This window comes from Crotalus tigris, unplaced genomic scaffold (assembly GCF_016545835.1).
Source record: "Crotalus tigris isolate CLP2741 ecotype Arizona unplaced genomic scaffold, ASM1654583v1 scf7180000019298.7629538967:1458412, whole genome shotgun sequence".
NCBI classification, from domain to species: domain Eukaryota; kingdom Metazoa; phylum Chordata; class Lepidosauria; order Squamata; family Viperidae; genus Crotalus; species Crotalus tigris.
In genome coordinates this window covers 305,977-332,098 of record NW_024097474.1, presented here as the reverse complement: position 1 = coordinate 332,098, position 26,122 = coordinate 305,977, and the positions used below count along the sequence as shown (strand labels likewise).

The 26,122-nt window shown below is 49.8% G+C and overlaps 1 protein-coding gene across 2 annotated transcripts; it reads left to right on the top strand.

Annotated features, from left to right (window-relative positions):
- Positions 1 to 1,831: 1,831 nt before the first annotated feature.
- On the top strand, positions 1,832 to 24,498 carry LOC120316212 (dihydropyrimidinase-related protein 1-like). Of its 2 annotated transcripts, none has more exons than XM_039361536.1 (14): positions 1,832 to 2,250; positions 11,223 to 11,311; positions 12,173 to 12,357; positions 12,851 to 13,015; positions 13,999 to 14,060; positions 15,317 to 15,397; positions 15,530 to 15,598; positions 16,002 to 16,122; positions 17,981 to 18,137; positions 19,588 to 19,729; positions 20,390 to 20,560; positions 21,723 to 21,902; positions 22,710 to 22,878; positions 23,614 to 24,498. In XM_039361536.1, the coding sequence occupies exons 1-14, from the start codon at positions 1,864 to 1,866 to the stop codon at positions 23,703 to 23,705; spliced, it is 2,070 nt and encodes a 689-aa protein (XP_039217470.1). In that variant the 5' UTR covers positions 1,832 to 1,863; the 3' UTR covers positions 23,706 to 24,498. The 2 variants fall into 2 exon arrangements, with proteins under 2 accessions (XP_039217470.1, XP_039217469.1); XM_039361535.1 differs by having other exon boundaries at positions 22,707 to 22,878.
- The last annotated feature ends 1,624 nt before the right edge of the window (positions 24,499 to 26,122 follow it).

Genomic DNA, 26,122 nt, shown 5'->3' with positions numbered 1-26,122 from the left:
TAGGGCTGCCTGTACGTGGGCCGAGCAAGTGCAGAGGCGGACTCTCACCACCCCCTTTCCCCTTACCTCCCCCCCCCCCCAACACGGCAGGGTCTCGTCCCGAGGTGAGCTCCAGCGCTTCTTGCGCCTCCACCTTGAAAGGCTCCGGCAGGCCCGTGGTGCTGAAGGACAGCTCCCTTCGCCCGGAGCCGCGCGCTAAGCCAGGCGGCTCCGTTTTGGCCTCGCCCGGGGCCGCCCAGCGCTGGGGCCGCTTCCTTCGCGCTGGGGCCCGCGGGATTTGAACCCGGCTCCGAAGGGCTCTGGGGCTGCTGGATTAAACAATAGAAGCCACGCGTCCCTTTTCCCCGCCTTCAGCGGCGGCGGCGGCGTGGCCGGGAAGCCAGCGCGCCCAGCGCGGAAGCAGCAGCACCGACTCGCCCGCTCGCTCTCCGCGGGCAGTCCAGCGCGGATCGGGGTGCCGGCGAGCAGGGCACACCGGCCGCCTCCCCCAGCGAGAAGCCCAGCCGAGCGGCGGCCGGGACCGAAGCTCCCCGGGGCCCGCGGGCAGCGCCAAAGGCCGGGGGGGGGGACACGCGGCTTTTCCTCGACAAGAAGCTAGCAGAGCTGAGCAGGGGCTGCCTGGCGGGAGGAGGAGGGGGAGGAGGAGATCGGGCAGGACCACCCGGACGGGCCAAGCTCCTCCGCCGCGGGGGCGCCGGAGCCCCCAGCCCCAATTGTCCCTCCCCTCGGCCCCCTCCCCCCTCCCAGCGGCCTCTGGCCTCCCAGCCTCCCCGCCGCCTCTCCCCCGCCCCAGGAGTCAAAGCCGGGGGCGGGGGGCGCCTCCGGCCCTGCTCTTCCCCGGCCTCCTCCTCCTCCGGCCCCTCGCCCACCCCCCCAGCAGCCTGACCTCGCGGCGCGAGCTCGGATGGGCTGCCCTGCGGTCGCTTCAGCCGGAGGGGCCTCCCGCTCGCCCGCGCCCGGAGCTCCAGAGCCGGGACTCGCCTCTTCCGCTTGGCCCGCCAAAGGGCCGGCCCCCGTTCGGCCACCAAGGCCGGCCGTCGCCGCTTCCTGAGGGCAGGCCTCCCCCCCCCGCCGCCGCCGCCGTCAAGCCGGCTTCCGAGCGCACGGCTAGCCCGGAGAGGCTTCCCTTCTTTCGGCCTAGCTGGTTCCCGACTCGGCCCAGAGCGCGTCTCCATTGGCGAAGGAGACGGCCGGAAAGGCCCCGTAGCCAGCCAGCCCCCCCCCGGCCCCTTATCTCCCCAGGCAGCCAGCTCCCCCAGACCACAGCCAGCTAGCCTCCCAGCCCCTCACCCCCCAACCAGCCAGCCAGCCAGCCCCCGCCCCCAGGCAGGCAGCCTCCCAGCTCCAGTCTCCCAGCCAGCCCCCCCAGCCCTCCAGACCACAGCCAGCCATCCTCCCAGCCCCTCACCCTCCTCAGCCACCCAGCCCCCCCCCAGGCAGACAGCCAGCCTTCCAGCCCCTCACTCTTCCAGCCAGCCCCCCAGACCACAGCCAGCCATCCTCCCAGCCCCCCACCTCCCTCAGCCATCCATCCAGCCAGCCCCCCCCAGGCAGCCAGCCATCCCCCCAGCCTCTCACCCGCCCCCCCTCAGCCATCCATCCAGCCAGCCCCCCAGGGCTCCTAGGCCTCAGCCAGCTAGGCAGCCCCTCACCCCCCAGCCAGCCCCCCCCAGCCAGCCCCCCCCCAGCCCCCCAGACCACAGCCAGCCAGTCAGTCCCCAGGCAGCCAGCCTCCCAGTCCAACCCCCCCCCCCGGCCTCCCCCAGACCCCAGACCCCGCCGCGGCTGCGCTCCTCCGCTCCCCCCCCCCGCGGGCGGGCGGATTTGCATGGTCCCCGTCCCCGGAGCGGGCGGAGGGCGACGATGGCCGGGCGGCAGCGGCCGGGCGGGCGGAGCGGCGAGGAAGCGGAGGACGAGCTGCCGGTCTACCTGGCTCGGCCCGGCACGGCGGCCCAGACGCCGCGGCAGAAGTACGGCGGGATGTTCGCGGCGGTGGAGGGCGCCTTCGAGAACAAGACGCTCGACTTCCAGGCCTACAGCGTGGGCCAGAAGGGAGCGCGCACCCCGCGCAGCGGCAGCCGCTCCGACCTGCTGGACCGCGCCGGCGAGGCCGGCGGCGACTGCAGCGAGGTGTCCGGCTCCGGTTTCAGCTCGCCGGCCGGGGAGGCTAACGACCGCCGGCCGGCCCTCTGCCTGGAGCTCCGGCCCCCGCTGGCCGACCAGCCCTGGCCCGGCCCGGAGGAAGGCAAGGTAAAGCCTGGGGGGGGGGAGTGTGGCTCGGATGGTCTGGGTGTGGGGCCTGGGGAGGGGGCCTGATGCTTGGGGGCGGCCCTGGGGGAGGGCCTGGGTAGACCCTCATAGCCCTGAGCTTCCCCTTCCATTCCCCCCCCCCGCTTCCGCTGGACCCGAGTAGCTTCCCCCCCTCTCCCTCCCCCCCATCCCCCGTGTCTGTCTCAGGCACAGCTGGTGTAATCCTGGGGGGGGGGTGGCTCGGACGGTCTGGGTGTGGGGCCTGGGGAGGGGGCCTGGGGCTGGGGGGCAGGGGTAGACCCTCATAGCCCTGATCTTCCCCTTCCATTCCCCCCCCCGCTTCCGCTGGACCCGAGTAGCTTCCCCCCCTCTCCCTCCCCCCCATCCCCCATGTCTGTCTCAGGCACAGCTGGTGTAATCCTAGGGGGCTTCGGAGCTGGCCAGATGGCCATCTCCCTGGTCTTTGCGGGGTGGTTGGGGGGGGGGTGTCAGGGGGCGCTTCGGTTCTTCTGCCCCGGACTTCTGCTCTCGTCCACGCGTGACCTGTGGTTGCGTTCGCTGGTGTCTTCCTTTTGGGGTGAATGGGTGGAAAAGGAGAATCCGGAAGTGGAGAATGGGCAAGCCCCCCCCCCACACCTCCTAAGATTGAGGCTTGCGGTTCCAAATTTCAGTGAATAAGGACTAGCTTGGCTATTTCTTTCAGAAAATCTGAGCAGGGAGAGCCTAAGGAGAGGGAGCTAGAGATGACACCTCACACTCCACATTAAGAGCGCGGCTCCTTGTGCTGTGTGAATCCAGCTGCTGCAGTGACAGATCCTGGTTAAGGTTCAGCCTGAAACGGGAATCCCATTAGCCAGAAAAGAGCATTCACTGAGCTTCACTGAGTAAAACTTCTGGGGCCTTAGAATCAGCCTGGACTCTGGGCATCTGCCTGTATCGGTTCTTGTCATTTTCTTGGCCAGGTTTTCCAGGACTGGTTTGCCATTACTTCCTTCTTAGGGCTGGGGGAAGAGTGACTGGCCCAAGATCACCCAGGTGGCTTTGGGCCTAAGGCGGGGCGAGAAGTCTCCTGGTTCTAACTAGGTGTTGAACCACACAGGCCCAGCCTGTCTCTGGTGATGATCTAAGCCAGGGGTGTCAAACTCAATTTCATTGAGGGCCACATCAGCATTGCGGTTGCCCTCGGGTGGGTGTGAGTGTGGCCAGGATGGGTGTGGCCTACTGGGTGGGTGTGGATGGAGTGGGTGTGGCCTACTGGGTGGGCGTGGCCAGCTCTACATCATTCGTGTCAAGGGTGCCTGTGGGGGCCTGGGCAGGCGTGGGACAGATCTGAGTGTCTCTGGCAGAAGGGGGTGGGACCGGGGCAAGAGCCAAGGCATGGTCCATTTCTTCATTCCTCACAAAGGGTGACCCCTCCCCAGCATGCACCCAGCGGGCGAGGCCGACACGTCAGGGGCCGGTTCCTCGCTGTTTCCGGACGGCCTTGTGGAGCTAAGACTGAATGCGTTTCAGCATAGATGGCCACCACAAAATTGTACGTTGGCTCCCGGCCAGCCTGGGCCAGGGCCAAGGCAGCAGGGGCCGTTCCCTCACTGTTTCCAGGATGGCTTTGTGGGCCACATGAAACCACTTTGCGGGCTGCATCCAGCCCCCGGGCCTTGTGTTTGACATGTCTGATCTAAGCTTTTTTCATGTACAGTAGCACACATTGACCGGCAGACTTAGTTGAAGATACCGCTAGCTCTGATGATGCTCCCTAGTTGGGTCATGAAATGTCTGCAAGAAAACCACTAAGCTCAGAGAGCCCCAAGGGCATCATAGTCACCCTCCTCCTCCCCCTCCCCCTCCTCCTCCTCCTCTCCATAAATCCCATTCCCTTCTAGCACTGACGATGTTACCTAATTGGGCAACGAAACGTCTGCAAGGAAGCACCCAACCCAGCAGTTCAACCTCTAGCTACAAATATTCTCCTTCATTGAAGACACCCCTTCAAGTACAGTTGTGTCACTCTCCGACTGAAAGTACAAATGCTGTTTAAAAACTGTTTAAAAGCCCCGCTTAACATTCTCAATCAGGACTGCAGGTTTTCCACGCAAGTCACTGGAAGCAAATTGCGCAGGAACTCTTCTTTGCAGTGTTTGGCGATTTGCTGACCTCCTTGGCTTTATCAATCTCATCGCAAAAGGGCACGGTGTCGTTCTCTGCACTCTTGAGACAAGATTGTACAGTGCTCGTAAGGATGTGTCAACCTGAGCTGCTGCTGGCTTTTTCCCTTTTCTTATTTGACTGTGATAACTATTTTAATTTTAGGAATGAGTTTGGTTTGCAATTGCTTAGGTCAGGAAGACTCTGTAATGGAAGGCAACTCATTGCCAGCTTTTAATTCTTTGGGCAGTTCAGATTAAGGGGGCCTCCCCAACTGTCCAACTCTGTGCACAATGCAGAAGGGCCAACAACACCACGACCCTCAGCCGCAGGACAGGCTGCAGGGTGGGGCTCCCGGAGTGTGGGGGGGGTTCAAAGAGACCCTGGGCGGAGTGCAACAGAGGCAGTGGCAAGATTGAGGCTCCTTCTGTGTGTGTGTGAGAGAGAGGGGGGGGCAGGAGAGGGAGAGGGAGAGAGAGGGAGGGAGGGAAAGAGTAGGAGAGGGAGAGGGATAAGGAGAGAGGGAGAAAGAGAGGGAGAGGGGAAGGGAGGGAAAGAGGGAGAAGGAGAGAGAGAGAGCGTGAAGGGAAAGAGAGAGAGAGAGAGGAAGGGAGGGAGGGAAAGGGAGAAGGAGAGAGAGTGTGAGGGGAAAGAGAAAGAGAGAGGAAGGGTGGGAAAGAGGGAGAAGGAGAGAGAACGTGAGGGGAAGAGAGAGAGAGAGGGAAGGAGGGAGGGAAAGGGAGAAGGAGAGAGAGAGAGAGTGAGGGGAAAGAGAAAGAGAGAGGGAAGGAGGGAGGAAAAGGGAGAAGGAGAGAGAGTGTGAGGGGAAAGAGAAAGAGAGAGGAAGGGTGGGAAAGAGGGAGAAGGAGAGAGAGCGTGAGGGGAAGAGAGAGAGAGAGGGAAGGAGGGAGGGAAAGGGAGAAGGAGAGAGAGAGAGTGTGAGGGGAAAGAGAAAGAGAGAGGAAGGGTGGGAAAGAGGGAGAAGGAGAGAGAACGTGAGGGGAAGAGAGAGAGAGAGGGAAGGAGGGAGGGAAAGGGAGAAGGAGAGAGAGAGAGCGTGAGGGGAAAGAGAAAGAGAGAGGGAAGGAGGGAGGAAAAGGGAGAAGGAGAGAGAGTGTGAGGGGAAAGAGAAAGAGAGAGGAAGGGTGGGAAAGAGGGAGAAGGAGAGAGAGCGTGAGGGGAAGAGAGAGAGAGAGGGAAGGAGGGAGGGAAAGGGAGAAGGAGAGAGAGAGAGTGTGAGGGGAAAGAGAAAGAGAGAGGAAGGGTGGGAAAGAGGGAGAAGGAGAGAGAACGTGAGGGGAAGAGAGAGAGAGAGGGAAGGAGGGAGGGAAAGGGAGAAGGAGAGAGAGAGAGCGTGAGGGGAAAGAGAAAGAGAGAGGGAAGGAGGGAGGAAAAGGGAGAAGGAGAGAGAGTGTGAGGGGAAAGAGAAAGAGAGGAAGGGTGGGAAAGAGGGAGAAGGAGAGAGAGCGTGAGGGGAAGAGAGAGAGAGAGGGAAGGAGGGAGGGAAAGGGAGAAGGAGAGAGAGAGTGTGAGGGGAAAGAGAAAGAGAGAGGAAGGGTGGGAAAGAGGGAGAAGGAGAGAGAGCGTGAGGGGAAGAGAGAGAGAGGGAAGGAGGGAAAGGGAGAGGGAGAGAGGGAGAGGAAGAGAGATGAAATGATAGTAGATAGATGACAGAGATATAGAGATATAGATAGATATAAATGAAATGATAGTAGATAGATAGATGATATAGATAGCTAGACAGACAGACAAACAGATAGACAGGCGGTATTGGGGAGGGGGGGAAGGCATCACTGGGCAAGCCCCAGAGGGACGGGGGGGGGGTGCAAGAGGCAGTGCCGCCGCAGGTGCAAGGCGGGGGGGGGGGCGTAGGAGGAAGGCGCGGGAGCCGACGTGGGGAGGGGGGGCGCAGACCGACCGGAGACCGCGCCGGTGTGGGCTGGAGGGGGGAGGGCGTCATTGGGGGGACGGGGAGGGGGCTTCCCTCTGCCAGAGGCAGCGTCGCGGCAGGTGCAAGGCGGGGGGGGGGCTTACAAGGAAGGCAAGGGGGCCGACGTGGGGAGGGGGGGCCGCAGACCGGCCGGTGGGCTCCTAGAAAGAGGGGGGGCGGCCTTTTCCGCTTCCTGGGCTGCGCAGGGCGGGGGCGGCGCCGCCCCTCGCCAGTCCCCCCGCCCGCCCAGCCCCTCGCGCCGTCGTTGGGAAGGGGCGCTCGTCGCCCCCCCACTCCCCGTAGCCCAGACCCCCCCGCTTCCGCGGCATGGCTCGCGCCCCGGACCCCGAGGGGCTGCCCCGGCAGGTGAGCGGGGCTGGGGGGGGGGCTGGGGGGCTCCGGCGGAGGCGGGCGGGGGTCGGCTTTGTCTGCCTGCCTGCCTGCCGAGGGAAGGGATGGGAACCGGGCGCGGCTGGGGCTGGGGGGGGGGGAGAGGACCGGAGGGAAAGGGAAGGCTGGCTCCGTCCGCGCTTCTGGCCTTTCTCCCTCCCCCCCCCCCCCGGTGCAAAGCAGGAGCCCCGAGAGCTCCGCGCCTTCTTCCCGAGTCGGGAACGCCCGGCCTTCTTTGCACCTCTGCCCGGGCCCTTGTTTTCGTTTTCATTTTTAAATTTAATTGTATTTTATTCCGCTTTGAAGAGTCTTGCTTACGGGGCCTTGATCGGAGGAGGGCTAGGGGAAAAAAAAAAAAGAGGATTTCGCCTTTTTTTTTTTTTTTTTTTTTTGCAGAGAGCCAAGATTTTGCTGAGCGAAGAGCTTGGGTAGAAGACTGGGTGGTGGTTGAGGAGGGCTCTTGAAAAGAGGGAGCCAGGGGTGATTTTATAGTGTGTGTGTTTGTGTGTGTAATGGCTGGTTTCAACAGCTATGGGATCGTCAGCCACTAGATGCAATCTGGAAAAAAGCAGATCGAGATCTGAGCAAGCCATGGCTTCTTTTCTTATGAATAATGCAAGGTTCAGATCATCCCCAGAAATAAGTGTTGAGCAAGGGACTTGGAAGGGAAAACGTGGCCATCCAGTCACACGAAATGGTGAGATGAGCAGCACATAAATTTTAATAATAATAATAATGATGATAACAAAATACAAAGACCAACAAATAGAAATAGAAAGACTGTGGCAAAGGCAAGCAAGGGTGGTACCAATAGTGATAGGCTCCTTGGGTGCAATCTCAAAACAACTGGAGCACCACCTGAACACCATTGGCATTGACAAATTTGCTATTAGTCAATTGCAAAAGGCGGCCTTACTAGGAACTGCTTCCATCCTGCGATGAGATCTGTAATACCATCAAACATCCACATCTGCCTATCCCAGGTCCTTGGGAAGGACTCGATAGGTAGACAAAAGGCCAAATCCAGTCTGAACATCTGGCTGACTGTGCGATGATCCATAATAATAATAATAATCCCCAAACAACTGGAGCACCACTTGAACACCATCGGCATTGACAAATTCGCCATTAGTCAATTGCAAAAGGCCGCCTTACTAGGAACTGCTTCCATCCTGCGACGATATCTGTAATACCATCAAACATCCACATCTGCCTATCCCAGGTCCTGGGTAAGGACTCAATAGGTAGACAAAAGGCCAAATCCAGTCTGAACATCTGGCTGACTGTGTGATGATCCATAATAATAATAATAATAATTTGGAATCCAAACGGACCAACATCTGGCCCTATAACAGGGGTCTTCAAACTTGGCCCTTTTATGAGTGGTGGACTTCAACTCCCAGAATTCCTCAAACCGAGCGACTCAAGTTCTAGTCCTGCCTTAGTCATCAAGCCAAACTGGGTAATCTTGGGCCAGCCACTGTCTCCCAGCCCAGGAAGAAGCAGCAATGGCAAACCACTTGCAAAATCTCACCTAGAAAAATGGCAGGGACTGCTCATCCAGGCGGTCAGCAATGACTTGGAGGCACGCAAACCAAACCCTGATGGTTAATGGGTAGGCCTACTTCAGCTGCATCCTGAAAGCGTTATTTGGGTCAAACCGAGTTCCTGCCTGGCTGCACACGAAAGAACCACATGGATTCCCTGAGGCCACTTCGAATTCAGGCCATTCTTCGCTTTGGAGCCTGCAGCCCAGGGGTACTTGGTCAGAATTTATTGCAAGACTGACAGATGACAGAAGATAATCAGAACGGTCAGGGATTCTTTTTACACAAAGAACCAGGCGGAGCGTTGGAGGAGGAGGAGGAGGAGAGGGAATAAACAGGTTGTTATTATTGTGAGTTGTTTAGTCAGGGCTGAACTTTCATGCAAGCCTTTGTCCTTTTTGCCTGATGAAGCTGCTAGCCCAGTGATGGCGAACCTTTTAGAGACTGAGTGCCCAAACTGCAACCCAAAACCCACTTGTGCATCGTCGAGTGCCGGGTGGGTGTGGCCCATTGGCTGGGTGTGGCCCATTGGATGGGCGTGGCTGTGGTAGTAACGGCAGACTGGGTGGGACTAAAAAGTTCAATCAGTCAGTTCCAACTTTGCAAGATCTTTTTTCCCGTGAGAAGTTGAAATTGATTGAACCTTTTTTTTTTTTTTGCACATGGCGGCGGAGGCCTAAAGCGAAAAGGTTTTATAAAACTCAGCTGAAGGCCTAGGACTGGGGGGATTGCGCGCTTGCCCACAGAGAGGGCTCTGAGTGTCGCCTCTGGCACCCGTGCCATAGGTTCGCCACCACTGCGCTAGCCCCTAGTCTTCTCTGATTCATAGCCTAGTTTGAATCAGCTCACAGCCCAGTTTAGATTTTTCTAGAATTTTAGAATGGGGGGTGGGTGGGTGTAGGGAACCACAGCCCTTTTATGACTTGTGGACTTCAACTCCCAGAATTCCTGAGTCAGAAATCCTGGGAGTTGTAGTCCACAAGTCATAAAAGGCCAAGTTTCCCTGCTGGCTCAGGAATTCTGGGAGTTGTAGTCCACAAGTCATAAGAGGGCCAAGTTCCTATGCCGTCTCGGGAATTTTGAGAATTGAAGTCCACAAGTCATAAAAAGGGCCATCCCTATCCTACAGCAAGGGTGTCCAACCTTAGGAACTTTAAGATCTGTGGACTTCAACTCCCAGAATTCCCCAGCCTGCCAGCCATGCTGGCTGGGGAATTCTGAGAATGGAAGCTCACAAGTTGCCAAAGTTGGACACCCTTGTCCTAGAGCAGTGGTTCTCAACCTTTTTAATGCCGTGACCCCCAACCGGTCGTAAGTCGAGGACTACTCGACTGGTCGTAAGTCGAGGACTACTCAACTGGTGCAGCACCGTTTGCAGAATGGGACTTTTGGCGGGCTCAGCAGGGCAGAGACAGCCTGGACCATTCCTATTGGCTTTTGAAAGCCAATAGAATTAGACTCTATTCAAGAGAGTCTATTCTATTGGCTTTCAAAAGCCAATAGAATAAAAGGGAGTAGCACAGCTAAGGAAAAGGGGAAAAAATGGCGGACTGCGTTGTTTGGTGACCCCCGTGAATTGGTCGTTTGACCCCAAATGGGGTCCCGACCCACAGGTTGAGAACCACTGTCCTAGAGCGTCAAGCTCTGCAGTTATTACAGCTCCTGCGTCTTCCTCCAATTCAGAAACAAACGGAAGGGTTTCACTTCGGGAGCCATATCTAATACGTGGTTTGTTTGGAAGGAGAACTTCTGCTTCACAATTCTGTAAACCCAGGAATGCAGGTCTGTCCCGGGAGAAGACTTCTCAAAGGGCTTCAAGGACAGGCAGGAAGTCATCGCTTCTTTGAGATACTGAAGTTCTGCTGTAGTGTTATGGGCTCCTGGCCACTTTCCTTCGTGACCAGAGGCGAGCTCGCCTGACCAATAACCAGCCAAGACATAGTGAAGGCCTTTTGTTTCGTTTATTGCTATAAGCGGGGAGAGAAGCTATCAAAAGCTTGGTTCTCTCCAAAGTTTCAACCCAAAATATTCCCTTCTTTATACAGCCCCATCCCGGCCGCCACATCCCTCCTCTTTCCCCTTTCGCTGAGGTACTATGAGGTTACACTCTTTCCGATTATCTCCTATATATTTCCTGCTACATGCTAAATCATACATCACATGTGCATTAAAATTAAGAGATAATTTATGCAAGGTGTGTCAGTTAATATTAATCAACTAATTGCACAGGCTCAGTTGCCTGAGTTCTGCCCCCCCTATTTTTCTTAGAAAAATAGCTTCTTTCCTATTTTGCTAGTTATCTTCTCTTACAGCTCCTTTTCCCATTCTGAAGACCCAGATAACAGTTTTGCCTATGTGTTTCTCTTACATCCTTCCTTTATGCCAGTGGTGGCGAACCTATGGCACGGGTGCCAGAGGAAGCACTCAGAGCCCTTTCTGTGGGCACACGCACCGTCACCCAGTCCTAGACCTTCAGCTGGGTTTTATAAAACCTTTTCGCTTTAGGCCTCCACCGCCTAAAAAAAGGTTCAATCAATCAGTCAATTTCAACTTCTCGCGGGGAAAAAAAGATCTTGCAAAGTTGGAATTGATTGATTGAACTTTTTAGTCCCACCCAGTCTGCCGTTACCACTGCAGCCACGCCCACCCAGTGGGCCACGCCCACCTAATGGGTCATGCCGACCCGGCACCCGATGATGCATAAGTGGGTTTTGGGTTGCAGTTTGGGCACTCGGTCTCTAAAAGGTTCGCCATCACTGCTTTATGCTCTCCTTTCCTGTTTCCCAGCCATTGTAGTTGCTTCTCCACTCAGAAAATTTCCACTGCAGCAAATTCAATTTTAAATTTCTCTTTCAATATTAAATTTTTGAAGACCTTTCCTTTACTTCTATCAGTAGGACCATATTATTTAATTATTTGAATGTTGCCCTTACCATTTCTGTTTTTTTCCCCCCACTCAGGGTGATGGTTTATTCATTAAGAACGGACGGATTATCAACGATGACCACTCCTTCTACGCCGATGTGTACGTGGAAGACGGACTTATAAAGTTAGTGTCGAAACCCTGAAATTTGTTTTGCACGTTCTGTGATACAAAAAGATGCAGCTTCTGGCCTACTTGCTCTGGTTAACAGCTTCGGATTTAAAAGATGACACCTGGAGAGACAAAAATCAGAAAGCGACGAGGTTAAACGATTGTAAGGGACTCCTCGATTTACAACAGTTCATTTAGTGACCATTCAAAGTTACAACGGCACTGAAAAAACTGACATGCCCATTTTTTACACTTAGGACGGTATAGCAGCCCCACGGCCATGATCAAAATTCACATGCTTGAGAACTGACTCATATTAATGACAGTCTTCCGGGGTCATGTGATCCCCTTTTACAACCTTCTAACAAGCAAAGCCAATGGGGGAAGCCAGATTCACTTAACAACCAGGATACTAACTTAACACCTGCAGTGATTCACTTAGCAACGGTGGCATGAAAGGTTGTAAAAATGGGGGCAAAATTCACTGAACAAATGTCTCACTTTGCAGCGGACATTTGGGGGCGACGGTCGTAAGTGTGAAAAAGTGGTCATAAGTCCCTGCTTTCAATGCTGTTGAGACTTTGAATGGTCACCAAATGAACTGTTGTAACTTGAGGACTATCTATAGTTAGTTTATTTCATGTAAGCAGTGCTTAGCTGGATTCTTGAGGCCGAGGGCCTCAGTGCTTCGTAGCAAATATTTTCAGTCGAAAAACACAGTTCTTTCGGGAATCCAGGCACTTGGTGCTTGTTTTTTAGGGCTGAACCCAGCACGGCGATGCTGCAGACAATCCTTTAAAGGTGAAATGTATATTTGAAATGTTTCGAGCCCTCCGTCAATAAAAGAGTAAGTAGCTCTGTTTTCTTCCTGCTCAGACAAATTGGAGAGAATCTGGTTGTCCCTGGAGGCCCAAAAACCATCGAGGCAAGCGGCTTTATGATTCTCCCAGGGGGCATCGACAGCAACACTTATCTGCAGAAATCCGTTCAGGGCTTAGCAGCAGCTGATGACTTTTATCAAGGCACGAAGGCTGCGTTGGCTGGAGGCACCACCACCGTCAGTAAGTATCGGAGCCAGACCCACAACAGGTGAGGTTCAACCTCTCCACAGGCATTTCTGTGGAGATTGTCCATCATCCAGGTCACGGTTATCCCCAAAGTTTTCCTTTTCCAAAAGGCAACTGGCCTTTCTGGGGTTTTTTTCCCTTTGAAAACATTTCACGTCTCGTCCAAGAAGCTTCTTTACTTTGCTTCTTGGACGAGAAGCAAAACCTCTTCAAGGATAAGTCCCGAACCCCTCGACTGCTGCACTGCTGCGCAGGACCGGAAGTCTACACAGCTTCTTATTTACCACAAATCACCCCGATCCTTATCTCTGAGTTTTCTAAACTTCCAAAACTGTGAATCCGGCAGCGAGGTGGTCACACCACAAGATCTTCAAATATTGATGAGTAATTTTTCAAGCCTCTGGAAACCGAATGGTTCACCCGGCTGACGTTAATTCAAAATGTGCCCAAATCCGCGATTTGAGCGGGAGCTCTCTGTCTTTTGCAGTTGACCACGTCCTTCCGGAGCCCGGCTCCTGTTTATTAACGGTGTTTGGAAAGTGGAAAGAGGCAGCAGAGAGCAAATCCTGTTGTGATTATTCTCTGCACGTGGACATCACCGACTGGTATGATGGGATCCAGGAAGATCTGGAAAATCTGGTGCACAACAAAGGTTTGTTTGCAATAGTGGTGAATATCTGTAGCTCGGCTGGAGGATGAGGATGGAGGTTCGTTCTCTGAGCTTCTGGGTTGGTTTCCGAACGTTTCTGGATAACATCTTCAGTGGAGTTTAGGGGACGTCACTATCCGTGTTCTTCTGTTTGTAAGGGCTTCAGGTGTGGGTGTGTCAAGTGAGGATCCCACAAGACTCATCATAAGCTTCTCACTGATGAGTCACACTTGACCCATCAGAAGACCCATCAAAGACCCTCACTTGACACACCCACACCTGAAGCCCTTGTAAACAGAAGAACAAGGACACTGACATTCCAGACACGTGGTGACGATTAGCAACTGACTCACATTTATGACTGTTGTAGTGTCCCGGGGGGCATGGGATCCCCCCTTTGCTACTTTCTGACAAGCAAAGTCAATGGGAAAATCAGATTCCCTTTAACAACTGCAGTGATTTGTTGAACAATTGTAATAAGAACATTCGTAAAAGGGAGCAAAATTCACTTAGCAAATGTCTCATTTAGCAACAAAAATTTTGGACTCCGTTGCGGTGGTAAGTTGGGGGCTGCCTGCGTTGTCAGAATTAAAGGTTTGCGTCTTGAAGGCATGCAAAGGTTGTAATGCAACACACAAGTCTGACAGAAGATGATCACTCACCTTGTTTGAAAAAGTATAGAGACGTACAATTGTGTTCATTCTGGGTTTTTTGTTTGTGTGTTTTGTTTTGTGCATTACATTTCATTGTATTAACACTTGAATTAACACTCTATATAGCCATTTTGTGATTGTGCGCACTTGAACCTATGCTACCTAAAAAAATAGCTTATCTCTGTTATGTAGGAAGTGAATTGATAGTTTATTGGTCCCAAATAAAACAGTCTCTCTGTGTTTTATTGGTTGAACTCTGTGTTTATGGTACCAGGTAATCCTAATCCCTTTATATTGTATGAATTAATTAATTCATTTTTTTTATCTTAATAGGTATCAATTCTTTCCAAGTCTACATGGGCTATAAAGATCTCTACCAAATGACCGATTCCCAAGTATGTATTTTTTTTTTTCTTACGAGATTTGAAATCTCATGTCGGTCTGATTTTTAACTAGGATGAAGTGGATAGCATTTGCCAACCGTGTTTTATTTTTCGTTCAGCTGCCTCTTCTCTTTTGGTTCGTGAGTTGAGTTGGGCCCCCATTTTATTCTGAAATAGGATTCTGCTCTCTTTATGATTCTGTTGCAGGATTAGGGCAATTTTAATTGAGAATATAGACGTTATCCAATGCTTGGACTGCTATTTTCAGAATGATTGTCTTTCAACTGAGCCAAATTGCCAGATCCTCAACTAATATCCTAAGGCAAAATTTAATGAAAATCTCATATTGTTAAGATTATTCTCCTCTGGTGATAGATTAGCAACAGCAATGGCATTTAGACTTATATACCATTTCGTAGTGCTTTACAGCCCTCTCTAAGCAGTTTACAGAGTCAGCCTCTTGCCCCCAACAATCTGGGTCCTCATTTTATCAACCTCGGAAAGATGGAAGGCTGAGTGAATCATGAGCTGTCAGAATTGAACTGCTGACAGTCAGTAGAGTTTGCCTGCAATACTGCATTCTTGACAGAGGCGATCCTGCAGATAATCTGGTCTGTGTCATGCAGGACTTTAAAGATGAAAACAACAATATGTTGTATATTATGTCTTGATAACCTTGATATCTGGACATCTTGAGAGTTCATCCAGTCTGGGCCACACAACGTGTGTCTTTAAACGTGTCCATCAACAGGTCATCAAGGGGGGGGGTCAGTTGGGAGGGTTAGAAATGTGCAGGATGAAGGATATAGAATTGAGTCTTCTAGGCTGGATCCCTAGAAAACATCCCTTTCTAGATGGTTTGTGTGACTGATTTTTTTTACTTGAAGCTTCTATTGGCCAGGAAGGGAGACGAGAACAGAGGTTAAAAAAAAAAATCTCCCCAGAAAGAACTTAATCCATTTTGCCAGTGAGGAGATAATGAATATACATCATGAAGTTTGCCTTTTTTGGATCTGATGTTATCTTAAGCTGAGAGAACAGAAAACATGTAAAAACCACTCTTCTTCTTCTTCTTCTTCTTCTTCTTCTTCTTCTTCTTCTTCTTCTTCTTCTTCTTCTTCTTCTTCTTCTTCTTCTTCTTCTTCTTCTTCTTCTCCTTCCTCTTCTTCTCTTCTTCTCTTCTCCTCCTTCCTCTCCTCCTCCTCCTTCTTCCTCCTCTCCTCCTTCTTCTTCTCCTCCTCCTCCTTCTCTCTTTCAATTGCACACAGCTCTACGAAGCATTTACATTTCTGAAAAGTCTCGGAGCGGTTATCATGGTGCACGCAGAAAATGGGGATTTGATAGCTCAGGTGAGAAACATTCATTCATAAATGAAAACAACACATCCTGATCTCTCCAGGAAGCCTCCACCTGCTTCCTGTGGTTTGGGGATCTCAGCCCCTGCCCCTCCCCAGGAATGACCGTGGCCTCTTCTGTTTCAGGAGCAAAAGCGGGTGCTGGAGATGGGAATCACAGGGCCAGAAGGACATGCTCTGAGCCGTCCTGAGGAGGTGAATGTTCCTGCATTTCTTCCAGAATCCCTTGAGATGTAAAAAGAAGTTTAGATTCTAGGGAGATTCTCAGTCATTGAGGTCCTGGTTGTCCCAAAGGTGCCCTTTTCAAGAGGCAACTGGACTTCCTTGTTTTTCTTTGGAGACGTTTCGCTTCTCATCCCGGAAGCAGTTATTCTGTGAAAAACTACAGGGAAGGTCATTAAAATGTGAGTGTCAGACATTGAAAATCAAAGCCTTGGCAGTAGCAAAAAGGACTTGTTAATAGATCTGGAGAGAAAGACTCTGTTAAGTCTTTGACCGAGATGGGCAACCATAGAAATTTAACAAATAAACAAAAATAATTAATGTGAACGTTCTGGATGGTAATGACGCTTGGACTTCCTTTGTTTTTATCGTTCAGCTGGAAGCAGAAGCCATATTCCGGGCTATCACTATAGCTACTCGGATCAACTGTCCGGTCTATATCACTAAAGTTATGAGTAAGAGTGCTGCTGATGTAATCTCGCTGGCTAGGAAGAAAGGTACGGGGGTTCAGGTTTTCTTCACGAATGCATATAGTTCTCTTTCACACACATGGTCTCAGTTTAAAATAACATGACAGGAATTAGAAAATTTTATCAAAGCCTGGCACTCCACAAGCAACTCAACAGGCGTATCAATCTACAATCAGCCTACGAACCCCTCAGAATCCAAATCAACCGCATAGCCAACCAGAGATGGTACCGACCTCAACGATCCCGCGCAATCCCCCGAACCAGCACTTCTCCCAATGACCCTCACTGAAGTGACCTCCCCATCACAAGACTGTCACCTGGCATGACCCACACCTGACCCATCACAAGACCCATCAAAAGACCCTCACTTGACACGACCCACATCTGACCAGTCATGAGACTCGTCACTAGATCCATCACAAGACCATCCCCTGACATGACCTCCCATCCCAAGACCCCTCACAAGACCCTCACCTGACATGACCTACACCTGAACCATCATAAGATCCATCACTAGATCCATCACCTGACCCAAACCTGATGTGACCTCCCCATTAGCACACCTGTTAACCACATGAAGCTCTTACGAGCAGAAGAACACTGACATCGACAACCCCTAAACTCCGCTGAAGATGTTACGTAGCCTGGCAACGAAATGTTTGGAAACCAACCCACAAGCTCGAAGAATGGATCCTACAACCGAGCTACCGATATTCGTAAAATTAGAAAACTATATTGTGGATTTAATTACTAAGCATGAAAACCAATGGGATTACAGCCGGTGTTTTTAATACCAGAATAGAATAGAGTAGAGTAGAGTAGAGTAGAACAGAGTAGAAGAGAAGAGAAGAGAACAGAATAGAACAGAATAGAGCTGGAAGGGACCTTGGAGGTCTTCTAGTCCAGTCCCCTGCTCAAGCAGGAGAACCTATACCATCTCAGACAGGTGAATGTCCAGTCTCTTCTTAAAAATCTCCAGTGATGGAGCACCCACGATTTCTGAAGGCAAAGCTGTTCCACTGGCTGATTGTCCTCCCTGTCAGGAAGTTTCTCCTTAATTCCAGGTTGGTTCTCTTCTTGATCAGTTTCCAACCATTGTTTCTCGTCCTTCCCTCTGGTGCTCTGGTGAACAACCTGGCTCCCTCTGCCTTGTGGCAGCCCCTGAGATACTGGAACACTGCTATCATGTCTCTCCTATTTCTTCTTTTCTTTAGACTAGTCTCTAGATTACATTAGATTAGACTAGACTAGACTAGACCAGATTAGACTAGACTAGACTAGACTGGATTAGATTAGATTAGACTAATTAGACTAGACTAGACTGCATTAGATTAGATTAGACTAGACTAGACTAGACCAGATTAGACTAGATAGATTAGACTGGGTTAGATTAGATTAGACTAGGCTAGGCTAGACTAGACTAGACTAGACTGGATTAGATTAGATTAGATTAGACTAGGCTAGGCTAGGCTAGGCTAAACTAGACTAGATTAGATTAGATTAGATTAGATTGGATTAGACTAGACTAGACTGGATTAGACTAGACTAGACTGGATTAGATTAGATTAGACTAGACTAGATTAGACTGGATTAGACTAGACTAGACTGGATTAGATTAGATTAGATTAGATTAGACTAGATTAGATTAGACTAGACTGGACTAGACTAGACTAGATTAGAAGAATTGGGTTAGAAGTGTGAGCTGTCTTGTTACAAAGTAGGAAAGGGGCAAGAAATTGCTGTCATCTGAGCCAAGAGCGCTGCTAGAAGGATTATGGCTGTAGCACACCCTCATTCCTTTGACCTTCCTATCCAGATTTTTAAGATCATGAGAAAGAAAGGCAGGGACCTAACTAGGACTGTTTTGTTTTTTTCTCCACTCCAGGTGCTCTGGTATTGGGGGAACCAATCACGGCCAGTCTGGGGACTGATGGGACCCATTATTGGAACAAGAATTGGGCTAAGGCTGCTGCATTTGTGACCTCGCCACCCCTGAGTCTGGATCCTACCACCCCTGACCACTTGACCTCACTTTTAGCTTGGTAAGAAATGTCAGCTGTTGGTCCTCAATCTCTCCCTTCTCCAGATTTGCCAGAGGCTCTATAATTCTACATTTTAGTAGTTAATTTTAATGAATAAGGATGGCGCTTTTGATCGTATTTCTTCTATGTATCGCTGCTCCTTGTTTATTTTTAGATGGGCTGGATATTTGAAAATTATTTTAAGTAAGTACGTCAGAAGTAAGTCAAGGGTGGCTCTTGAGTGGCTGCAGAGCTTCTGTCTGAATTGATTCCATTTAGATTCTTAACTGAGTGGAAAAATTGGACTCCGTGGCTTAAATGGCCCTTCTGTAATAATGATAATAAAGTTGGAAGGTACCCTGGAGGTCATCTAGTTCAACCCCCTTCTCAGCGAGGAACCCTATACCATTTCGGACAAATGGCTGTCCAGTCTCTTCTTAAAAACTCCCAGTGTTGGAGCATTCACAACTTCTGGAGGCAGGTAGTTCCATTGGTTAATTGTTCTAACTATCAGGAAGTTTCTCCTTAGTTCTAGGTTGCTTCTCTCCTTGATGAGTTTCCACCCGTTGCTTCTTGTCCTGCCTTCAGGCACTTTGGAGCATAGCTTGGCTCCCTCTTCTTTGGGGCAGCCCCTGAGATATTGGAACACTGCTATCCAGTCCCCCCTCGTCCTTCTCTTCATTAAACTGGACATTCCGAATTCCAGCAGCCTTTCCTTATATGTTTTAGCCTCCAGTCCCCTAATCATCTTTGTTGCTCTTCTCTGTACTCTTTCCAGAGTCTCAGCATCTTTTATACATTGTGGTGACCAAAACTGGATGCAGGATTCCAAGTGTGGCCTTACTAAGGCCTTGTACAGTGGTATTAACACTTCACGTGATCTTGAGTCTATCCCTTCTTAATGTAGTCCAGGACTGTGTTGGCCTTTTTGGCAGCTGAATTCTATGACTTTATAACTTTCCTTCTCAAAGAACTTTCTGGTGAGTTAAGTGCTCACTGAAGTGAAATATAAAAACCAGAAACAGTTTAAAAAAAAAAGCAGTAATGATGGTCAAAGAGTACAGCTAGGCCTCGACTTACAACAGTTCATTTAGTGACCGTTCAAGGTTACAACAGCACTGAAAAAGGTGCCTGATGACCGTTTCTTTCACCCTTACGACCGTTGCAGCATCGTCACATGATCAAAACTCGGATGCTTGCCAGTTGGCTCACATTTTTGACGACACTGCAGTGATTCACTTAACAATTGTGGCCAGAAAAGTCGTAAAATGGGTCAGGACTCATTTCTCACTTAACAGCATAAATTTGGGGCTGAAGTGTGATCGTAAGACGAGGACCGCCTGTATAGATCACAATAATGTTGCAGCTTCAATTGTGAGAAACGAATATTGAATATTGAATATTGAACGTGGCCCCTCCATGGATCCTGACTGTCCACACACCGATTTTATGTGTATCTCTTTTCTTTCAGTGGGGACCTGCAAGTGACCGGGAGCAGCCACTGTACTTACAGCACAGCACAAAAGGCTGTGGGCAAGGAAAACTTCGCCCTCATCCCAGAAGGGGTTAATGGAATTGAAGAAAGGATGACGGTGGTCTGGAATAAATGTGTGGTAAGTGGAATATATAGGAAAAGATTAATTACACCATCTTATCTGCACAAAAACACATCTATGTCTGTTACTATGAAGGGTTAATGCCGCTTTACAAGGCCTTGGTAAGGCCACACTTGGAATACTGCATCCAGTTTTGGTCACCACGATGTTGAGACTCTAGACAGAGTGCAGAGAAGAGCAACAAAGAGGATCAGGGGACTGGAGGCTAAAACATATGAGGAACGGTTGCTGGAATTGGGTAGGTCTAGTTTAAGGAAGAGAAGGACGAGGGGGGACAGGATAGCAGTCTTCTAATATCTCAGGGGCTGCCCCAAAGAGGAGGGAGTCAAGCTCTTCTCCAAAGCGCCTGAAGGCAGGACCAGAAGCAACGGATGGAAACTCATTAAGGAGAGAAGCAACCTAGAACTAAGGAGAAACTTCCTGATCGTAGAACAATTAACCAGTGGAACAACCTGCCTCCAGAGGTGGTGAATACTCCAACACTGAAAGTTTTTAAGAAGAGATTGGACAACCATTTGTCCAAAGTGGTATAGGGTTTCCTGCCTGAGCAGGGGGTTGGACTAGATGACCTCCAGGGTCCATTCCAACTTTACTATTATTATTACTACTACTACTACTACTACTACTACTATAGCACTGTCTTTAAATTCTGATTAGTCTACAGGTAAAATGGATGAGAACCAGTTTGTTGCCATTACTAGCACCAACGCTGCCAAAATCTTCAATCTGTACCCGCGAAAGGGCAGGATTCAGGCTGGTTCTGATGCTGACCTTGTTATTTGGGATCCCGACAAGGAGAAGACAATCACAGCAAAAAGTCATAAATCGGTAAGACGGAACCTCTCAATGAATGATGATGTAAAATTGGATGCTTTTCAAAAGCTCCAGCTCTTAAAATTTTGACTCTTGATGAAATCTTAATTCTTTTTCCCCAGTAAAAATTTCAAGAAGAATTAAGGAAGTGGAATATTAAGAAAGGTTTATTTCACTTACAAAGGATTGTTTTGTTCCTTCCAGTCAAAGATCTGTGATTTTGTTTACACATCCTTGTTACATGGTTAGAAAGGAAGTGAAATACAGTGATTAAAATATGCACTATCTCTCTCTCTCTTTCTCTCTCTCTCTCTCTATATATATATCTCTATCTATCTATATTTATCTATCTCTATCTCTATCTATCTATTATATCTATTATATCTATCTATCTATCTCTATGTGTTATATCTATCTATCTATCTATCTATCTCTCTATCTCTATCTCTATCTATCTCTATTTATCTATCTATCTATATCTATCTATCATCTATCTATATCTATCTATTATATCTATTATATCTATTATATCTATCTATCTATCTATCTATCTCCATATCTATATCTATCTTTATCTCTATATCTCTATATCTATCTGTCTCTCTCTGTGTGTGTATGTGTGTATGTGTTAAATCTGGATTGCTAACAAAGAGTTAAAGGGAAGCTCCTGAGAGCTAAGAAGCTTGAAATAGCTATACCCGCTTCCCTTTAACTCTTTGTTAGCAATCCAAATTTAACACAAAAATGATTGTCGCAGTATGACTGCTGCCTCTGGATACCCCTAGATTGGGGTTGATACAGGCAAAAAGATTTCTTCTTCCCATATTTGGGCCGACCGGGTGCACCATAAAAAAACACACTTAAAACATATCTATATCTATATCATCTATCTCTATATCTTTATATCTCTGTCTCTATCTATCTATCTCTCTATCTCTCTATCTCTCTATCTCTCTATCTATCTATCTATCTATCTATCTATCTATCTATCTATCTATCTATCTATCTATCTATCTATTTATCTATCTATCTACTGGTCTACCTGCCCCAGTTGGCCGTATTACTTCTAATAGTCTCGCATCCGTCCGTGTGTTCCTATTTCTCGAACTGCATTAATGCATCACAAAGCAGGCCTATATATATTCATTAATAACAATATATTGTTGCCATTGTTTAGGCTGTTGAATATAACATTTTTGAAGGGATGGAATGCCGTGGGGCTCCGCACATAGTTATTAGCCGAGGGAAGATTGTGTTCGAGGATGGGAACCTGTCCGCCAGAAAGGGCACGGGGTCTTTCCTCCCACGAAACGCCTTTCCCGAGTATCTTTATCAACGGATCAAAACGAGGAATAAGGTATGTCTACTGGCTTCCTTGTAGTCTTCCAACATTACACTGTAGTACACAACTTGCTTTCATGAATTACAGGTAGTCTGTAATTTACCATCACAGTTCAGGCCAAAACTTTACGTTGTTAAGTGAGACATTTTTAAGTGAGCTTTGCCCCATTATACGACTTTTCTTGCCACGTTTGTTAAGCGAATCACCACGGTGGTTAAATTAGTAATATGGCTGTTAAGTGAATCTGACTTTCCCCAGGGATTTTGCTTGTCAGAAAGTCACAAAAGGGAACCCCCATGACCCTGGGACACTGCAACCATCATAAATGTGAGTCAGTTGTCAAAACATATGAAGAATGGTTGCAGGAATTGGGTATGTCTAGTTTAATGAAAAGGAGGACGAGGGGGGGGACGTGATAGCAGCCTTCCAATATCTCAGGGGCTGCCCCAAAGAAGAGGGAGTCAAGCTATTCTCCAAAGCACCTGAAGGCAGGACAAGAAGCAGCGGATGGAAATTAACCAAAGAGAAAAGCAACCTAGAACTAAGGAGAAACTTCCTAACAGTGAGGACAATTAATCAGAAGAACAACCTGCCTCCAGAAGTTGTGAATGCTCCAACACTGGAGAAGAGATTGGACAACCATTTGTCTGAAATAGTATAGGCCAGGGTTTCCTGCCTGAGCAGGGGGCTGGACTACAAGACCTCCAAGATCCCTCCTATCCTATCCTATCCTATCCTATCCTATCCTATCCTATCCTATCCTATCCTATCCTATCCTATCCTATCCTATGAATACATGTGTTTTCTTTCTGTGCTCAGCAGATGGCAGAATTACAGGGTGTTTCTCGAGGGATGTACGACGGGCCGGTCTATGAAGTTTCAGCAACTCCTGCAAAATACGCCACCCCAGCTCCCTCAACGAAAACGTCGCCTGCCAAAAACCAGCCTCCACCAATCAGAAACCTCCATCAGTCTAATTTCAGTTTATCAGGTGATTCTGAAATCTTTGGAAAAACGGAATGCTTGCGGAAAAGGTTTGCCCCCACTTGAGACATTTAAGATGGGGTTACTGCCCTGCTCGGGTGGGGGGAAATGGGGTGTGGGTGTGTCAAGTGAGGGTCTTACCCACTGATAATTCACACTCGGACCTCAGGTAAACTCCCCATCCCAAGCCTCTGATGATTCACACCTGACACACCCACACCCAAAGCCCTTACAAACAGAAGAACACTGACACTGCCATCCCCTAAACTCCGCTGAAGACGATACCCAGCTTGGTAGCGAAACGTTCGGAAACCGAACCACGAGCTCGGAGAACGAACCTTCACCCTCATCCTAGATCCAGGCTACAGATATTCGCCACTACTGCAAAATTTTACAGTCATTTTAAATCATCGATGTTTAATCTATACACCAGAATGGTTCTTCACCTTTTTGGGGCAACATCTGTCTGCTACAGAAAAATGAGGAGCAAATCTCATTGTGTTTGGACAGTGCTCCCTGTCTGCCCGCACGGGCCTGATCAGGTTAAATAAATTGGTGGACACCCCCACCATCTCTCCCCATTTTGAGAAGCCCGGATCTAAGCCATGCGGAAGATCTTGTCAGTAGTCCAAACGCCACACTAAGAGAGGGTTAAGTTTGGGTTGCTCTTTGCTCAGAAAGGAAGGATTCTCATGCATTGCCGAGGATTAAACTTCATGCTTTCTGAAATGCTCTCCTGCAGGGGCTCAAGTAGATGACCACAATCCTCGCCGGACTGGACACCGTATTGTGGCACCACCAGGAGGCCGCTCCAACATCACGAGCCTCGGTTGAGCATAGATGGAAGTTGGAAACGAAGAATGAACGCTCTTACTCCTCCTCGACATCCGTGTTCCTTAGCCCATATTTCATTCATTGCTATGCGAGAAAAAATGGTCTGTCTTCAGAAATAAGTGTCATAGTGTGATGTGTTTGCTTGGAATGAATCACCTTGGTTGTGTTTGCCATCTTAAAAAGCATGGTTCTCCCAGTGCTTGGCGAGCAGCGGTGCTGCTCGTAGCTTTGCTTGCAGTAGAGTTGCCCCTTTGCCCCTTCCCACCCTTTTCTCCCTTAGTTGTGCTAGATTAGGCAATGCATGTTGCCGACGAAGCAAGTTGCGTCTTGCGCGTCTGCTTTAGAGCAAGGCCGCCTTGCCACTTTGGATTAGGCACGAGGTCAAGGCGTGATGTTCCGTTAAAGGAAGACACTTATGGACGTCTTACAAATATGCAGTAGAATTTTTGTTGGTGTACATTTTTACTCATAACAGACCCCATGAAGAATAGAGGAGGGGGGAGCAATAGGCTGTGATCTTCTCAGTCGAGTCAAACTCTTGTCTGACTTTAGGAAAAGCCATTATTAATTCATGTGGTGACCGTAGAGGATTTTCATAGACGGTCATCTTTACAGGCCAGTTTTGGTACTTGTAAACGTTTCCAATGTTTGTTGGGTTTTTAACGTTTTTTTTTTGTACGGAAAGTTTTTCCCCACCTCCTTATAGGTAGTGGTTATTTATTACAATGTGTCAAATTTAGTAGTTGTGGCTCATTTTTTTAAAACACTGGTGAAATAAAAGAACATGAAATAATTTGACTCTTTTTTATTTGTGCATAATCAAAACAATTGCCATTCGGTATGTGGTGCATCCTTGAGAAAACTCAGAGCTGACAGGAACTAAACAGCAACTGAATAAACTGGCTGGGGACCACGGACCAGAACCTGTTTCACTGCAGTAGTCTTTGTTTACAGCAGCGGTTCTCAACGTTTGTGTGACGGCGACCCCCGTCACACAAACGTTATGCGCATGCGCGGCGCGCCGCGCATGGGGGTGGGGCCCCTGCGCGCCGCGGGCATGCGCACCGCCGCCCCCATGCGCAGCGCGCATGCACGGCGCCACCCCCCGGAGGTGCGCCGCCGCCCCCACGCGCGGTGCGCGTGCGCGGTGCCGCCCCCCTGGAGGCACAGCGCGCCCCCGGAGAGGACAAAATGGCGGATCGCCGCCTTTGGCGACCCCCGAAAAGAGGTCGATCGACCCCAAATGGAGTCGCGACCCATAGGTTGAGAACCGCTGGTTTACAGGCTCACAGTTTAAAAGACTAATAGAGTAACAGATTTGAAAGAGACCTTGAAGGTCTTCTAGTCTAGCCCCCTGCACAAGCAGGTGACCCTATACCAGGGGTAGGCAACCTTGGCTCTTTTATGACTCGTGGACTTCAACTCCCAGAATTCCTGAGCCAGTCCACGAGTCATAAAAGAGCCAAGGTTGCCTACTCACCCACCATTTCTGGAGGCAAGCCTGCCAAATAATTGTCCTGTTTGGCCATAGCCCTTAGACTTATATACCGCTTCATAATGCTTTACAACCCTCGTTAAGTGGTTTACAGAGTCAGCCTCTTGCCCCCAACAATACCGGCCTCAGAAGGAGGAGTCAACCTTGAGTCAGTCTGGATGAAAGTGCTGGCAGTCAGCAGAATTAGCCTGCAGTACTGCATTTTAACTACCACATCACCATGGCTCATAGTTTTTTTTTTTTTTAGTTGCAGGCTGCTTCTCTCCTTGACAGGTTTCTACTTGTTGCTTCTTGCCCTGCCTTCAAGTCCTTTGGAGAACAGCTCAACTCCCTCTTCTTTGTGGCAGCCCCTCAAAATATTAGAAGACTGTTGTCGGGTCACCCCTATTCTGTCTTACGACAGTGATGAAGATGTAGGTTACGACCATTGCCTACATTACTTCCAATGCTTGTATGGACCACCCTGGCAGCTCCTCTCTCTCTCTCTCTCTCTCAGTCACAGTGGGCCTGTCCACAGGACAGTGAGATTGGAGAGAAAGGGATCGCAAGAGTTAAAAAAAAAACAGGCTGTGGGAAACGCACGGGACTGCAGCAGTAGCTGCAGGTCTACAAGCTCTCTTGCGATCCCTTTCGCTCCAAACAACGTAGAAGCGGCCACCATCCTGAGCCCCTTCCCAGCACCGCGCTGAGCCTTCTCAAGGGATCCAAGCACGGCCCTTTCATTGCGTTCCTCCAATACAAGGCAGGGCGTCGTCGCCCCAAACGGCCTGGAGGGAGACAGGTGGCCGGCTATTCAGCCTGTTCCCTCCCCCCTGCTGCCCTCGGGAGCCCGACTCGCTTCTCATGCCGCTCTCTCTCCTCTTTCTCCACTCTCCCTGATTGCGCGCGCAGCTCCGGCCTGGTTTTTTTTTTTTTTTTTTTT

Excerpts from the sequence above, each read along its gene's own strand:
- LOC120316212 (XM_039361535.1), top strand. The coding sequence starts at position 1,864 with ATGGCCGGGCGGCAGCGGCCGGGCGGGCGGAGCGGCGAGGAAGCGGAG. Across the intron at positions 16,123-17,980 it reads CTCGCTGGCTAGGAAGAAAG|GTGCTCTGGTATTGGGGGAA; the intron begins GTACGGGGGTTC and ends TCTCCACTCCAG. Across the intron at positions 20,561-21,722 it reads CAGCAAAAAGTCATAAATCG|GCTGTTGAATATAACATTTT; the intron begins GTAAGACGGAAC and ends GCCATTGTTTAG.